The sequence below is a fragment of the Sciurus vulgaris genome, assembly GCF_902686455.1.
Source record: "Sciurus vulgaris genome assembly, chromosome: 8".
Taxonomy (NCBI): Eukaryota; Metazoa; Chordata; class Mammalia; order Rodentia; family Sciuridae; genus Sciurus; species Sciurus vulgaris.
The window spans coordinates 78,653,072-78,671,838 of record NC_136468.1 but is presented as its reverse complement, the minus strand read 5'-3'; the positions used below and the strand labels follow the sequence as shown (position 1 = coordinate 78,671,838).

The 18,767-nt window shown below is 34.9% G+C and overlaps 1 protein-coding gene across 4 annotated transcripts in view; it reads right to left on the bottom strand.

Moving 5' to 3' along the window:
- BZW2 (basic leucine zipper and W2 domains 2) overlaps window positions 1–18,767 on the bottom strand; it is a 58,469-nt gene that overhangs the window by 26,830 nt on the left and 12,872 nt on the right. For 2 of the 4 annotated variants that reach the window (XM_079151911.1, XM_079151910.1), the window contains 2 exons: window positions 10,015–10,079; window positions 3,404–3,580 (listed from right to left, as the gene is read on the bottom strand). In XM_079151911.1, the coding sequence (XP_079008037.1) occupies window positions 3,404–3,580; window positions 10,015–10,072 (235 nt within the window). In that variant the 5' untranslated portion in view covers window positions 10,073–10,079. The other 2 variants (XM_079151909.1, XM_079151912.1) reach the window with 2 other exon arrangements.

Sequence of the window (18,767 nt, the reverse complement as noted above, 5' to 3'; positions counted from 1 at the left end):
AATCAGGTATTAAATCACCATTTCTGAAGTTTTTTGAGGTCCTGCTATTTTTCTCAATGTAGAAGCAAAAGAAAAGTAGACTCTGTCTTGTAGCCATTATGTCAAGGCTAAACCTGAAAGAATAATATGAAGAATAATATGGTTGCTGACTCAGGAATAATAGAAGGTAAAATTTTTGTGTGAAGAAAATTCCTATATATGTGATAATTAAACAAGGTGCTTATATTAAAAGATGCAGATGGCTGACTTCATTAATCACACCATAAACATGGATTCAGAAGGCATGTGGCATTGTACTGACTGTGCTAAGTGGTACCAAACATTTTTGCCCAACCTCCTTCTTAGATGTGTGAACACAGGGTAAAAGGAGTGAAATCTGGACTTCAGAGATTAATTTGCTGATCATGGCAAATACTGCCTTGAAATAACCAATGCAAAGTATACAGATAATTTAATACAAGGGAGTGGAGGGTGACTAGAAGCAGGAATCATGTAATAACTGATATTCAGAGAGGTTGGGAGTCCAGGTACTCTCAAGAAAGTAAATAAATCATCTGGGCACAGTGGTGCATGCCTGTAATTCTGACTCAGGAGGCTAATGCAAAAGGATCATAAGTTCAAGACCAGCCTCAGAAACTTAGGGAGGCCCTGTATCAAAATTAAAAAAAAAAGGGGGGGGGGTGCTGGGAATGAGCCTCAGTGACAAAGCACCTCTGGGTTCAATTCCCAGTACCAAAAACAAAACAAAACAACAACAAAAAGCAAATCTCAGAATGACAGAAAGATCAACAGTGCAGCCTGGAAGTCACTCAGAGTTGAAAACATTACATATAGCTTTTGTATCTTGACTTGAATTATCTAAAGAAACAACGAACAATCTGTATAAATAGTAACAACAACAAAATCCATATGATTGATTAATGCAGTCATGTGGAACTTTGGTAAGAACTTGCTGAAGATTATTTTTGCATGGTGTTACCAGTGTGTTAATAAAATATTTTAAAATAAATGCAATAACTAAAGCCAATAATCATATTAGCAAATTCTTGATTTTGCTACCAATTATAAATTTTGAAATATTTATCACCTAATTGATGGATTTCTAAATAAAAAGCCAACAACACTCAGTTATCTGTTAGGTCGGAAATTAGGTGACTGTAGCGGGCAGAGCTGAGCAGCTGGAACAAAGAAGCTGAGCAGTTGGAACAAAGACCAAAGGTGACCAGAAAGTTCCCAGCAAGGTGGATGGAAAGTTCCACTGAACCTTCATACCCACCTGTCACTCAACAGGACCCCCTCCCATCCCAGCATATAAAACCCCTGGGCAGCCACGCCACGGGTCCCTATACCCCAGGGGTCTGGGAATTTTGTCTGAGAGCCAAATTCCAATAAAGCTTGCTCTGGCCACTTTCTGTCCAATTTTATTTGGCCACTAACTGTGCCCCACAAACCCGCCGAGCTTACGCTAACATTGCTGAAAGTGCACATAAGTAGGTACTTGTGATTTTTGACAAAATATTAACTACAGTATTCATTTTGATGGCTAATTTTCTCTCTCAGGCAAATACAAATAGATATGGGTATGTACATCCTTTAATCTATTAATCCTTCCTTTGCTATGTAAATAAAGATGTAAATCAGATAATACCACTAAGATGTATACACAGACACTGATACCATTGTTTGCAATGTTGAACAAATATTCTTTAACGTAAGTTTGGCTTTAATTCTTTTTAAAATCATTGAATGTAATACTCATGGGTGTGAAAAGCATTAATATATTGCTGAGTAAATGTAAATTCCCACATATAGTCTCATATTTTGGGTATTATCACATTCTCAAAAGTTTATGAGGTAAAGAGATTCTAGAAGAAAATCAAACAAAATATAAACAATGGTCATTTCTGGGTATTAGGAGCTGAACACAATGCATACAGTTTTATATTTGAATTTGAATGATTTGAAGTGATAATAAGCAATCTATGTAAACAGTAAGAACAATAAAACGAATTCATTGTGTGCTGAAAATCAGCAATGCAGGACAATAAAGCCTGGTTATAAATGAGACCAAGTACCAAAACAAGTAATGGGAATAAGAGCTTAGATCAGGTTCCACCTCAAAATGGGGGAATTTACACACCGTGTCTCAAAGTCAAAGAAAGCTGACCTGAGCAGTGTTTCTCAATGAGGAGGCCCAGATGGCATTTAAGGCAGGGCAATATTTCATTGTGTTGAAATATCTTCACATAGCAAAATAGGAAACATACCTGCCCCCACCCCAAGTCTTGTAACAATCAAAATACTTCCATACATTTGCAAATGTCCCCTAAACAATTGAAAAATCACTGGCCTAGGAAAACTGACCCTTTCCAGTGATTATGACTGCCATAGAAACTAATTATAACAATCAAGATCTAAGAATGATCTTGATAGGAAAAAATAAAAAAAAAGAAAAGAAAACGAGCAGTTATGTTGCCTAAGTAAGCTTTTTGGTCAGTGGTTTAATACACACAAATAGTATCCTGAAGCCTTTCCCCTTGATTTCTCTGCTCTGTAAGAAATAGCTTTTATTTTGTTTTTTACCAGTCTTTAATAATTTCCAATGTTCTATCTTTAGTCCTAGTCATGTAGAGTATTCACAATTAAAAGGAACACTAGGTAGGCTTAAGGCAGACATGTTGGTACACACCTGTAATCCTCCCTATCCTGGAGGCTAAGTAGGGTAGGAGAATTACAAGTTCAAGGCCAGGTTGGGCAATTCAGTCTCAAAAAAGGGCTGGGAATGTAGCTTAGTGTTAGAGCACTTGCCTTGAACATCTGCAAGGCCTTGGGTTCAATTCCCAGTACTACAAAACAATAAAAAAAAACCAGGCTTAAACTATAGTTCTTGAATATTTTATTATTTATGGAGAAATGGCATTGACTAAACCTTGAAAAATTGTTTTTGAATTTGTTGACAGTTACATTTCAATGTACCAAATAAAGGGGTGGGGTTCAAAAGAAAAGTTGCCATATGATAACATTTGGTCTCAGTAAGTGTACCAGAAAGATCCAGACATATACAAAGTTACACTCCAATGTAGAAAATATCTTTCTCAGAGTGTCTTCATAAACATTTAAGGATTAGGGATACACGGGACAGTTGGCTTTTAGGGAAAGCAAAGTAGCTGACTGCTGTAATGTCAACAGAAAATTTCAGTTCTGCCTTTATTAGTGTGTTATCATTTCAAATCCACATTAATATCATTCCAAATTGTAAGTTAGGTAAAAAATTGTAGACTCTTGCTTGCATTTTAAAAATAAATCCTAATATATGCAAGCTTAAAGGATTTTATAATGAAATATTAAAATAGAATTAAAACATTTATATATATATTAGAAGATGTTATAATGCATGGCTTACCAAGCATACTGCCCGCCACCAAGATATCAAAGAGTGTGTCTGCATAGCGACGATAATCTAATCTTGAGCCTGTTGAGTCCAGAAATTTGGCTACAGCTTCAAGGTCATCACCAGCTTCATTAAGTCCCTGGACAAGTGTATCCCTGAAGACTGTGGGTTCGAATTTCTCTTTTTCATCTAAAATTGAAAATGCATAAAATCATTCCTTTATATTTCCCCAAGAAGATTGACTACACATTCCCTTTGTCCACGGTTCTTTATTTAGTGTGATTATTTAGAAGTTGATTATTTATTTATTTAGAAGTTGAAGGACAATTTAAGTTCTTCATTCTAATTCCATGTTCTACCCTTGTTGAAATATTTACTCAGGCAAATAATGTATATTCTGTTCAAAGGGGCCACAAATATATTTTAATTATCTACTATATAATAAAAGTAATGATTGCTCAATTCTCATTTGTAGGCTGGGCCAATATAATCTAATAATTTTAATCAGAATAAAAAAATAAAGAGTGTAACAATTGAAACTTTAATTACTTTTTCATCTAAGACCAAGCAAGAAGATGATCCAGAGAAACATCAAAGAATTTATAAGAATAAAAATAAAAAGCAAAATTTGAGAAGGCAGAAACGAGAAGGAATATCTTTTATAAGAGTTAATAGTTATAATAGTTAATTATTCCAGAACTTAATTACTCAATAAGTATTATAAGTCACAGATGTATATTATAGCTTCAGAGCAGAGGATGTAAACTTTTTGTTCTCCTCAACCCCTGACACTCTTAAAAGGTACTAAGGATTAAAAAAGAGTTTTTTTGTTCATGGAGGGTATATCTGTGGACACTTATTTTACCAGAAATCAAAATAGAAAACTTTAGAATATTTATTAGAGGAGAAAAGTAATGAGAAGAGTGGTACTGATTCACACACTTAAAAACTTTTTAACACCTGATTAATTGTAGACGGACAGGTGTTACACCCACTGTGTTCAATCTACTGTAATATCACATACCATACAGACTGTATAAACTCCACTGCAAACTCAGAGAACATGCAAAAGAGGTTAATAATCGTTAGTACTGTTAACAGTTTTGGTTTGTCGATCCCCTGAAAGAATATTTAAAGGACTATAGATGTTGTACAGCTTTTTATTCTCAGCAAACATTGATAAGACAAATCTAAAACAATCATAAAGGCATATATTCACTAGCATAAATGAATTGTTGCAGGGAACCTGGTGGGTGAGCAGAGAACTTGTCAGGAGGGGAAGTACTGGAAGGAGTTTTGGTCTAAACACTAAAGATACTTCTCATGGAAGGTGGATTTGGAGTCAGATGTTGGAGGAGGAGGAGACAAATTGGAGGTGGAAGGGGAGGGAATAATACTATAAAAATTCACAAGTACAAATGAGTTCTTGGAAATAAAAAATATGACGAAAAAGTGAAAAACCCGATGGAAGTATTGAAAGGGAAAGCTGAGAATATCTGTTAAAAACTGGGGAATGACACTGGCCAAATTATATTGCTATGTGTGTATGTATGAATATGTAACAACAAATCCCACCATTATATACAATTATAACGAACCAATAAAATATGGGAAAAAACAAAACGTGTGTGTGTGTGTTTGTGTGTATATGACAGAGGCCTAGAAAATAGGAGCAAAAATGTTAAGAAGAGCAGATCAGTCAAATATTCACGTTAAGTATGGAAAAAGAATAAAAAAATGTAAAGGAAACTCATTAAGTTTCACAGAATTGAAGATTGCAAGCTTTCAAATAAAAGGGCTTTCTGAGCGCCCAGCACAATGATTGAAAGGGGATCCATATCAGGTATGTTCATTATCATGAAATTACAGAATATTGGGAACAGAGCAACTATCCAGAGTTTCTGAGGGAAACAAAAACAAGAAGTTATACAGAAAGCAACAAGAACAGAGTGATGAGAACTGTTCAAAAATTCATGACATATCAGAAAGCAGAAGCTTCTTCAAAATTTTGAGGAAAAAGAGCCGCCAACCTAGAATCGTAGTGTTTAGCCAAGCGACTAATTAAGAGTAAGAGCAAAGTGAATGTACAGTGAAACACCCAAAGCTTCTAAAACAGAGGACTAAGGAACAAGTCGTAGAAAACAAAAACAAATAGCACGGTTGAGGATAATGGTGAAAGGACATTTCAAACACATCAAGCCAATGGCTCCACAGCTGACTTAGAGTTCATCAAGGTGTTAGGACACACAAATCCCTTCAGTATCCTCTCTGCTAGAAACCTCAAGTGTCTTGTATGAAGAGATTTATACAACAGGAAAGGTGAAGGTAGCCGAGTTTTCATTTCAGTTTTTCTTTGGCAGTGTGGGGGATGGAACCCAGGCCTTGATGCAGGCTAGGTATATGATATACCAGTGAGCTACACCCCCAGCCAAAGGCCGACTAGTTTTAAGTCATTGAAAACTAAGTCGAATAGATGTTATTAAATTCATTTAATTCAGAAAAAAAAATGATGTTAAAAAAAGTAATCAAATAACAGTTCAGCTGTGAACAGCATGCATAAGTCATAATACTATGAATCCTAAGCACAAGTCTAAATGAAATTATGATACAGAAGACTAGGCCAAGAGGTACGAGGTGGGTGTGGACAGTGAGAAAGCAGAATCCTCACATTCTATAGTGGTAGTGCCTATTGAACACCTCCAACAGAAAAATCAAGAAATAGCTATACAAGAATGCTGTCTGACTACATGAATGTAAATATCAAAAAGAGCACTTAAAAAGGTTCAAAGAGCAGGCCCTGCTGCTGTTATAACCTGTCTTGCAGAACTGTTTGGCTATTTAAATGATGTGCTTGCATAATTTTAATAAAATTAAAATTACATTTAAAAATCAAACTGTCTGGTTTGTACAGAATGACTAGTTGTCGTTTCTAACAGAAAGGATGGGTTTTCAGTGGTTAACTTACATCAGCATCAAAACCGGGGAAGAATGGCATTACCAGTACCAGTCGGAGCCATAAAGACATACACAAATGAACAGAACAATATTCATCACACAAGATAAAAAGTCCTTTTGATGCCATAAGCAAAACATCATGCAGCCAAGAACACACAAATGTTGACAGCAGAAAAAAATATAATTAGAGTCTTGTGTTGAATGGTGGGGATAGATAAGAGTTCTAGAGGAACATATTATGTAGAGCTGGAAGAGAGGAAAACTGCATCTCTAAGCAAGAGGAAGCCACTGACAAGCAAAGAAAACTTCACTTCTTATTCAGGATCTAACCAAAGGGTAATTCTCCTTCCTCTTAGGAGAAAAATGTTTTCTTTCCTATAATATGAGAACACTGGAAGTGAAAAACCACAGGCTGTTTATTAACTCTTGTGGTCAGCTTCCAAAATGAATTGAGGCCATCCCCACAATGACACATGTTTGGATGTTGACTCAGGTGGTAGATCAGATTTTGATGGTTTGAAAATTACAAATTGAGACATGGGGTAATATAATTGGTAAATAAGGAAAAACTTAGGGTAGGCCAAGAATCCATGTGGAAGACCTTGTTTTGAATTTAAGGAACGATTTAAAAACTTGTGTTTGTGAAAAGGCCTTCATTGTCCCATTCTAATTTTCCAAACGAATTGCCAAGGAAAAAAGTAAAAGGAAGACAGTATATTATGGCCAAGGACATTCTAACAGTGAACATTAATGCATTAAGTCAAAATGACCATTTATAGCTTGTAAGCCTTAAAAACTTAGGATGGTATGTAGGGACTAATGATTCTTGCATGCTCAAAAATCTCTCAACTGCTAAGATAGCCTCTATTAACAGAAATAGAAACTCCTATAGAAGAAAATGTCAAGAACCACTAATGGAAGTTTGAGGAAACAAGACAACATTTTATCCAAAGATTCCCTTTCATCTGAAACAACAGAATATTGTGTAGTTCGCATTTAATTTGAGGACAAACTAGCAGAAATACTTAAAAATCCTAACAAAAATATACTATTGCCTCCTTTGGTTTCCATTTGGCAGTTCAAAACTCTGCTGAAGTGGGAAGTATATAATTAGGGTCTCAAATTTATACTGTGTTGGTGAATCACAAATGCGACGCTGAGGAGTTAGTCATAATGGCCCTCTCACTGACATAGAAAAACAGGCCTATTCCTGATGCTTGAATGTGCCTGTAAGTTATCTGACAGCATTGCTTACTATAAGAGCTACAGTAACTGTTTAATAAAGCATTTGTCTAATCTGTTAATGAAACGATTAATAATATAACCTACATCCCTTCCCAAGTCAGAGGCTTGGTAAACGAGTAAAAAAATCATGTATTTTCTAATTACACATAGATTAAATATTTCAAGATTTATAGGTTTACTCAATTAGCTACTAATATACTTATCATAAATCCTTTTTTGTAGCCAAACCCAGGGTCCCACATATGCTAGACAACTGCTCTGCTACTGTGCTAACTCCAGTCCTATAAATCTAAAAGTGATTGAAACCCAACAGAACAAAGCTAAAGTCTGAGGGACAAGCTTGAGTACATTGTCACTTTGGATGCCTACAATTTGTTCCTCTTTTTTTCCCTCTTGATTTCAATTTTTATCCAATCCTCTAATTCTACAAGTCATAGAAGAAAACATAAATTTGTAGAACATATATTTCATAAAAAAGGGTATAAATGGATCCTATGTGATATGTCCTACAATAATGTTTATATTTAAGTTAGGCAATAAGAAATACAATTCTTTTTTAACTAACTTGGCATGCAAAAGCATTATCTTTGTTAGGAAAAGTTTCAAAGTAAAGACAGATCTTTAGAAGATAGGCCATTAAATGTCCTTGAGATAGCCCCTATAGTTTCCCTTGCTCACACCTATCAAACTGCTAACCAATTATATGAAATCAGTCCCATGATAAAGGCAAGGAAAAGTCAATACACAATAAATTATCAGGAGGCAATTTAGTATGAAGAGCAGAAAATGAGGTTGACACAATTTCATTTTTCCCAGTCAGCAGTTTGGCACAAAATGGCTCAAGCGTTGCTTAAATCCCCAACAGATCTGAGTGATACAAACCCAGATCAACTGACAAATAATGTATATCTCTCAGTAGCTCTCCCTGAATGCCTTTGCTGCATATCTTGACCACCCAATGAATCAAGGCAAACCTGTTCAGAATTAGGGAACATCTTTGTGGCTCCCAACTGCAGGCTGATGGCAAGGGCCAGCTTACTGGTGGAGTCACGGCTGCAGTTGTGCAATAGTTCTTGTGCTCTCCTGGCTCTGGAAGCTCAGTTACAGTGAATCAGCGTCACGCTCATCACGCAGCTTGAGCTGGAGATCCAGGTCTGAGATTAGCACGTCCCCTTCAGCAGCAAACCTCTCTGTGCCTCTCAGTTGGGCATAGATTAACTGGTGTCACATTACTGGGTCCCACAAAACCTTCACTGTAATAAAGTTTCTGAACTATATTGTTCATGACTGTTAAACTCCTTTCAAAATTATCTGCATCTTTTTTTTTTTTTTTTCTCAACACTGTTTTAAACAAGGAGACAATAAATGCATGCTGGTTAGCACCTCATGTTTGGTATTTGCTTTCAGATTCCAGGGGGGAAATGCAGTGAGGATGACATTAGATGAGGACTAAATGCAGGTGGCACAGGCTATACCTGTACTTATTCAGCTTATGGGATGAACCAGGAATTAAAAATAAAAACAGGATAAGGAAAGTGGAAAATGGAAATACTGTGTGCTGCAGATACTGCTTAGCACTGAGAAACTCAAGGGCACACAATGGGTCACCAACAAAACAATTCAGTACTCAAGATCACTGAGTGGGATTATACTTCAAGGTTATTTATCTTTACAGCATACTTTCTTAAATCTTTTCAGCCATCCCCTCAATATTAGTTAGCTTAATAATTCATTTCATGTTTCCTCTTTGAGTTTCAGGTCAACTGTTTTATACTCAAGGACATAATTGCACAAACTTACTAAATGCAAAATATATAATGCATAATTGAGTAAAACTATGTATTTGTGTAAAATAATTATAAAATAACAATTTGTGTAATTGTGCAAAACTGACTAAATGTAAAATCATGTTTAAAATATTCTTACACAGAAAGAACAGTTAAGATGAATAGAATGCAAAAAAGAAATTTTATCAATCATTGTCAAACTGGGTCTTATTACTTTTCTATTCACAATAAAAGAGATTTAAAAATACAATGAATTTAAGATAGATTTAATTTGACTTCCTAAGTTCTAAGAAATCAAACATCTTCAACATCTCTTTTAATAATCCATATTTCTCTCAGTATTACCACCTTTGCTATCAATATTTTCTCAAAAAAAAAAAAAGAAAGAAAACAAAATCCAAATACAAATGCTGATGTTAAAAAGAGTAAAGTATATCAATTGCTCTCAAGCTAAATTACTTCTCCAACAAACATCTAGGAAACTGGGAGTTCGCTTGATTGCAAAACTTTAGATTCTACATTCAGAGCACAAATGAATGGAATTAGTGGAATTAAGTGGAAGCACAAATCATTGAATTCTCCTTCAATCTGATATTTTGATTAGAATTTTAAACACACAAACACAATACAGCCTACCCCTTTTCCGAGTTTTGAACCGCTGGCCTGTTAGCACTGGCTTCTGATGCTTATTCATAAAATTTCTGAAAAAGAAAATAAACGTTATATACTTAAAATAAGCAGTTCATATAAAAAATATGGCTAATAAATATGTTCACTCTCAACCAACAAATGAACATCATTTTAAAATAATTGGACTAGAAAAATTTTTAAAGTTTACTAATACCAAATGTTTTCAAACGACACGGGGAAAACAACCACATGTCAACTTTGGCAAAGGTTAGACTCAATAGCATACTTTTGAGGAGCATATGGTGAGTATCTATAAATACTACATCAATTCCTTTCCTAGGAATTTACCCTACAGCTATAACCACACAAAATGCCAACATACATGTGTATGTGTATGAGTAAAAGGATTTAGTTGCAGTATTGCTGGATTCATGGAAAAAAAAAAAAAAAAAAAAAAAAAAAAAAAAAACAAGGAGAGTTAAATGACCATAAATATGAGTCTGATTAGACAAGACCTAAGTCAGTCACTGCACGAAACATCAGGCAGCTTTACAAAAGAATGAATTGGATTTCTGGCCCTAGCTGTGTCTCTGATTACATATGCATGTTAAATCTACATCTCTTCCTATCACTCAGTGAGTTTCAGCCACACTACCCTACTGTTGACAGGGTCCTGTTTCTGAGGCTCTGCACCTGCCTCTTTCAGGAAGCCTCTTCCCCAGTTGTCCACAAGGCTTACCTACTGCATTCATTCAAATGCCTCATTTTCAGAGATGCCTTTCTGAATGTTCTGACAAACATGGATGGCCCCTTGTTACTCTCTCTTTACTTAGTTTTTTCTCTCATCCTAACCTTTAGCATTATCTGCCATTTTATCTGTTTGTGGTCTGCTTCCCCCATGAAAGTTAACCTCAATGAGGTAAGAGTCATATAGGTTTTACTCAATAATGTATCTTTAATACCCAAAAAGCTAACAAAGTATAGCATTTAATAAATGCTCATCAAATACACTGCTCCACTGATAGAGAAGAATGTTCCAGGCATAATACTAGTGAGAAAGAAATAAACAAAAACAAAACAGAAAACAAAAACAACCAAAATAATAATAAGAGAATGGAATGTATAATTTTATTTGATTAAAAAGGGAATAAATAGAATATATACTTTTCTACAAAAGGAAATTTTGAGAAGGATTAAAAATTATGTAAAACTTGCTCCAAAACACCTCTTTAACAATTGAGAATAAGTTTGCTGGTATAAATATCATAAACTAAAATATATCTGGATTAATTAAATTATGAAAGATATTATGTACTAGTGAGGCAAATTATCTCATCTTCCACAGTTTTAAAAACATGGAAAAATCATTATTTTATTTATGAAACAAACTTTCCATTCCAGGACTGTAGTTCAGTGGCAGAGCATTTGCTTACCATGCTGGGGGTCCTGGGTAGATCCTCAGCACCAACAAAGTAAAACAAAATAACAATTTGCCATAGAAAAGTTCTAATCAATCATTATTTAAAAAGTGAAACTAATTACAAAAGCTGTAACAATGCAAAAGTAACTTATTTTACCACCTGAGAGAAATTTGATCATTTCTATAAAGTAAAATGAACTTAACAGAGCACTTGGAGATACAAAAAGTGACTAAGCCAAAAATCCACACCCTTGAGGAACGAACCTAGCAGGAGAGATAAAATCCAAACCTTCACAAAACAATGCAACTCTTGAAACAGAAGTACAGACCAGAATCAGGGTAGAGACAGTGACAGGTAGAGACACAGCTTTCCTCTAAATTTAGCTCAAATATGGGGCAATAGCTGCATATCAAAAGTTTCAAGTACTATCAATGTAATTGATAAAATCCCATTTCATTTGATGGATGTTGGAAATCGTTTCTAATCCATTATTTATATTCACTGTAAAACTCATTCACAAAGTTCCCTGTTGGCATTTTCAGATTCATTGTGGATCAACAAACATTTAATGGTGCAAAATTGATGTCACTGTGTAAGCAGTTCCTCCTTGTCTCTGTACCTTCCAAACATAATAAATATTCAGAATGTATTCTTGTTTTATTATTTTAAAAAAAAAAAAAAAAAGGCAACAACGAAGATCTGTCAAGAGTTTGGGTCTCATTCGAAAACAAAACAGAGCCTAAATAGACTGAAAGGTCTTCAGTAGGCAAACATTCAAGGAGCTGCTCGCTACCAAAGATGTTTTTGTTTCATAATTAATTTTAAAACAATTTAAACATGAACCATATCTAATTTTTTTAATTTTTAGTCTAGATTACAAACTCATGGAATTCTCTCTAAGTAACTCTACCTTTGCATCTTGTTTCTATTTTTTTTTTTTTTTCTGTTAATTGGAAAATTACCAACATAGTATGAGAGAATTACTCTATTTTAAAAATTCCTAGCTTTTATACCTACTTCAGTTCTAAATGAAAAAGGTTCTCTTCAGAGCCCAGTTATGGGGGCTTATTTTCCACACCGTCAATATGGTTTATGTAGAAAATAACATAATAAAATGTAAGCAGTTATATATGCAAAGATTTGACATAAAAACTACCATATAAAACTAACAAAACTCAAAAATTCACCCACGTAGTGAAAGACTAAATGAAGGTATTCTCTTCACCAAGAGTATCTATGGTTTAGCTGTTACTATTTGGAGCAGAGACACAGCTTTCCTCTAAATTTAGCTCCATGCTACACTATAATCTGCTCAGTGAGGGTCAGCCTTTATAAGGTCCTTGCTAAGCCCTTATCAGAGAGAGCCCTGGCCTAAGAGAAGCCAGGGCACTTTGAGCAGAAAACAGTGTTAGCTTAAACCTGGAAAAGTAACAAAGAAACAGTAACAGGCAATTCTAAGGCTTACATGTCAAAAACTTACATGTATTACTTTTCATTATAATTTTGAAATAAAATAACAAAATGGAACAGCTCTATGGTTTAATAGTATTAAGATTTATATGCAGAACGGTCATCAAAATGGATTTAAGTATTTTATGGGTCACCTAAAGACTGCATTTCTTGGATATCACACAAAATAAAAGAGTCATAAAAATATTTAACTGATTCAATCAGTCAAAATTTGGGAACTAGTTTTTAATGAATTAAAAACTGTTTTTTCTTGGGGGGGGGCATTCTTTCAAAGTATGTTGAAGGGTTTAATGGGAAGGTTTTAAGGTCTGACACATTAGATGTTTCTCACCACACCCAAATACACTAATTCTCGAACTGTCCTAGTGTCCACCATAGAGTCAATCCTTAACTCAGAACCAAGCTCTGGGCCCACAGGTGACAACTGGGCCTGTAGCCTGGATGGGCCTCATAACAAATCCGGCTAGCTTTCCCAGTCCACTTAAGGTGGACTGACAACTTGGATGTTGGCTGTTGAGTCTTGCCCGGTATTCTTGTTTAATTCTCTCCATTTTTTAAAAGAGCTGATTTACCAGAGAAGGACTTAATCTTTCAGTTGTTTCTACATGAGAGTGAGTGTTCTTATCCAGTAATCCAAAGGTGTGGTCTCATGCTTTATTTTTAACTCTTTTTCTGGCTTAGCTCATCTTTAAACTATGATCAATTGCCTTACATGACATGCTATACTACAAATGTATTCAATATGTGCTATGCACATAATAATCATATTATTTAACCTCAGCCTTATGAATATATATAGTCAAAAGTAGAGGTCACAACATTTTTTTTTTCTGTGAAAGGACAAAAAAAGAAATATTTTAGGCTCTGTGAGTGACATAGTTTCTGTTCCAACTACTTGATTCCCTGGTCTGAAAACAGTTATGGACAATATGCAAACTGACAATAATGGCTGTATTCCAATAAAACTTTATTAACAAAATGGACAGTAGTGTACATTGGCCTCCCAAGTCGGTTTATAGACCTCTATTCTATAGCACTGTATCTAATAGAACCATATTTGATGAGGGAATTGTTCTATATTTCATAGTCTAATATGGTAACCATAATCACATTTGGCCATTGAGCCCTTGAACTGTGGCTAGTATGAATGAGGAGCTGAATGTTTAATTCTATTTCATATTATTAGTTAAAATTTAAATTTAAATAGTCAATGTGGCTGATGGCCCATGTTGGGGACTGCACTTATGAAGTTATCCTTCTCTTGTCTAATACTTAATGATAAAAAAGTAAAATACATCCAAAAGACAGAAACTTCTAATGAATATTTTTCAAATAACGCAGCTCTGTGGAGCATTTTATCCAAATATCAAAGTCATGTGGCATCACGCTTCAAAGAGCCCTGTGTACCAACAATATTGCTTAAGACTTTGGGGAAGAAGACTTTAGAGTCTAATGGGTATAAGACAAGAATATCACCTCCAAAGTAGAAAGAGTTTTATAAAGATGGAACACGACCCCCCCATAAAACTCAATAAAACTAAGCCATTCTCCTGAGGTATTTTGTGTTTAGGACCAAGATTCAAGAATTATCTTTTATTCCACATCCTAATGAGTAAGATAACTCACCAAAAAAGAAGGAACTAAAAATTACCTGAAATTATAAACGATTTTTCTTTTCATTAAAGTTAAAGTTCAAGAACAAGCATCATAAAATCCTTTATAAAACATGTCCAATCCAGGAAACTTTTGGGTCAATAATATTGTAGCAAAGTTCTCTAAAAAAAACCCAAAAATAATTAAACTGGCTTTACAAGTTTAAAATATTACCACTAAAGCAATCAACTGAATGTCTATAGTAATACCATGCAGTTTGTTGCCCAGAATAGCATTAGTTTGTTTATTATGACTTTGTAACTAAGCCTCTTCATACTCAAAATCATCCAGCCACTGCAAAAAACTTAATGAAATGCCCTAACGAATTCTAAGTTATACTATTAAAATTAAAAACAAGATCGTATAGCTATAAAATGTTTCTAAATAAATCCAATATTCTTAAAAGACAAAAATATTATTATGTTCAGGTCCTCTTCTTATAAAAGAGCATAAATAACCTTGTCAAACAGCATAAAACAATATTAGTTTCTTCTCAAAAATTTACAAGCATATTTTTCAGTGGGGAACATTAATGGTGGAATCAAGTTGTGCTAAGCAACTACCTTATAAGGAAGGAATTATCTAAGCCCAAGGGAATTGGCTTGTGAAAATAAGAGAAAGAAAACATAAAGGCACCATGACAAAGTTGGCATTTTCATATTTCCAGGACTAGTTCCTATCAAGTGTAATTAGTACTACCTAAGTTCTGAATGCTGATATTTCCTTTGGAATAAAAATAGAAATGTTCCAAAAAGTACATGCTAAGTATCCATGTACAACCTTTATATAGAACCAAATTAAGGCAATTACATATAATTTATCTTAATGAAGTTACTTTCAAAAACTTTTAAGAAACATACTTTATTCCTAAAATACTTAAGTCTTACCCGTCAACCCCTGCTCTCCACTTCATCTAACCTCCAAGTCCTTTAGGGCATCCATGTTTCCTTCTTTGAACCCTTATGCTGTCCCCAGATGGACATTCTCCCTGATTCTCATCCACCTCTCTTCAACTGACCAGGCTTATTCAATCTTCCAGATGCTCTGATCTTCTGAAGCCATTCTTATGTCTTTCAGTACTTGCAAAGACATGGACACATGCACACTACCTACATTAAAGAACAGAAAACCTATCGCTTGATGGCCTAAAACCTCTATTCTAAATAAGACCCTAGGAACCTCTGTCTACAAGATAACATAATTGTAATAACAATTGAATACCTCTAATATTGAAAATAGTAAATCCTGAAAAATTTGAGGAAATAGTGGTATAAAACAAGGATCCATCCAATTTCTAAAGTGTATATATTAATGCATCAAGTATTTGGGGGTGCCTATTATAGGTAAGACATTGTACTGGAACAGTGTTTTCACTTAGGGATAGTTGATAATTTTGTCCCCCAGAAGCACTTGGCAATGTCTGGAGACATTTTTTTATTTTTTAGGGGGGGGTGCAGTTACTGAGAATTGAACCCAAGGGCACTTAACCACTGAGCCTGTCTCGACATTTTTTATTCTGAGACAGGTTCTTGCTAAATTGCTTAAGGTCTCACTAAGTTGCTGAGGCTGGCCTTGAACTTGTGAGCCTCCTGCCTCAACCTCCCAAATTACTGGGATTATAGTTACGTGCCACTGTGCCTGGCTTCTCGAGAGATTCTTCTGATTGTCACAGTCAGAGGATGGGGATGGATGCTACTGGCATCGAGTAGCAATGGTGCTAAACATCCTACAACCTGCAAGCACAAAAAAGCCCTCCACAACAAAGGAGTATGTGGTCCAAAATTTCAACAGTGCTCTGGTTAAAAGACATTACACTAGAAAAGAAATAGTGGCGTATTTAAGACCTAAAAATTCTGCACACAGGACTAACCATACCACAGCAGCAACTCGGCAGATATTTAATTGAATGACTTATTTACATTTGTCAAACACTGATGTCAAATATTGGAAAAAACAAATTTGTCACTGAGTAGACTGTTTTACATGAAAGCAAAGTACCAAAATGTATGAAATAAATGTTTCCCAGTTTTTTTATTTCTGCACCGATAGTTTTATATTCTATGATATTCATGGGGAGGGTAGAGGACAGACAGAATATAATTTTAAAGAAAGAATTAGAAAAGAGAAGGTTGAGCACTAGCAGATGTATTATTCCTATTTTAGGATAGTGCAATAATGAATAGGAGCAAAAAGACAACCAAGACAAATTTTAAAATGATAAACATTACTAAAAATGAAATTGTCTAATCTTTATGACTTGGAGAAAACAAAGATATGCTGAGTGGATACAGTAAAATGCAAAATTTTGTATGCATGATATGACGCTGGCTATGTAAAATACATCAGCACTCAATGAGCAGTGGGTTCAAGGGGACACTTAATTCCTCTTATCTATACTTCTCTAGATTATTTGTAATATAAGTACAGGCATAGATAAAAAAAAATTGTATATATTTAAGTGAAAAACTTTAACTTCCTCTGAAGTTCCTATCAAATTCAGAGTCACAAGCAACAATATTATATGTGCATGAAGAGAAATTATATTAGACAGGATTTAAACAACTTTCTATAACACTAGAATCATTCCCTGCTAAAAGAAATCAAGATTCTTTGGATAAATGGCTGATTCCGAGACTACAGGTGGTTAGATTCACTGTGATCCTGGGATGTCTTATTCCAGAAAATATGAACTGTTTAAAAAAACTCAGAATTAAACAAAACACAGGATCTTTTCTTGGCGGGGGGGGGGGGGGGGGGGGCGGGATAGATACTGAGATAGAACAATTCCTCTAGCTTAGCTTGGGGACAATTTGATTAACAAAATAATGAAAGAATAGCAATAATGAATAAGCTATTGAATAAAAGAACTCATAATTTTATACTTATACCTTCATATTCTATTTATTTATTTATTTATATCAAGGATTGAACCCAAGGGGCGCTTAACTACTGAGTCACATCCCTAGCCCTATTTCATTTTATTATTTTGAGACAGGGTCTCCATATATTGTTTACGGCCTCACTAAGTTGCTGAGACCAGCTTTGAACTCGAGATCCTTCTGCCTCAGCCTCCTGAGTCCCTACGGTTACAGGTGTATGTCGCTACCCCTGGCTCATATTCCTTTTAAAGTAAACAACTTAGTATATAACAGAAAGGTAAATAATTGGGGAGAAGGTAAAATTTTTCTTTAAATACAATATCAACAAGTAAATAGAAAAGGAAACATGGGAACTGAGGATATAGTAGCTCAGTGGCAGAGTGCTTGCCTAACACATGCCAGGCTCTGGTTTTGTTCCCCAGCACCATAAAACCAACAGATAAACAAAATAAATAAATAAAAACAAGAAAAGAAAACATGGAATTAGAAAATTCACCATTCTGCAAACATCACACTAAAAACTGACTCATGCATCAATATATGGAAGATTCATCACTATATGCTAAATCAAGATGAATATGCGTGTGTGTGTGTGTGTGTTGGGAAGCCCATGATAATCAACAGGACAACTGCAAAGCCTGAAAGCATCTTCACACAAATCACAAAAGGAAACACAGTGAGTACACATTGGAGAAACACGGGCAACCACACACCTTCAGAGGATTTATACTGAGGAGCATGGGATATTGCTCATGTGGTACTCCACACAAAAATGGATAAACTGAATCTAATCATCAAGAAACAAAAGTATACCTAGGAATACTCTCCAAAAACAACTGGCCTGTACTCTTAGAAAATGTAAATGTCTCTACAATCAAAGACCAAAGAACTGTTTTAGATTAAAAGGGAACCAAAAAGTTATAACTAATACTAGTATCTGTTATATTAACTGAATATTATTATTGCACCGTGGTTCTGTAAGAAATGTATCTTATTCTTCAGAAATACTCAAGAGAAAAAGGTTATAGTGTACACAACTTACTTTCAAATCCTTCAGAAACATAAATGATTATATACACACAGAGCAAAGGCAAACACAGGAAGCCATTTATATCTTGGAGAATGAATTTTGGCATGGGGGATGATTCAAGGAGATGAACAAGCCCAGGAAGCTCAGTTTCAAAAGGAATTTTGTATTTTCTGGGACTGCTAAGAAATACAGCTTGCCACAGAGGGAGGTAGCATCACTCTCCACATCACTCAGAATTTGCTCAGCTGTAAAGTAGGAAACAACTCACACACTCAGGAAAAAATAAATTAACTCCTGATATGAACC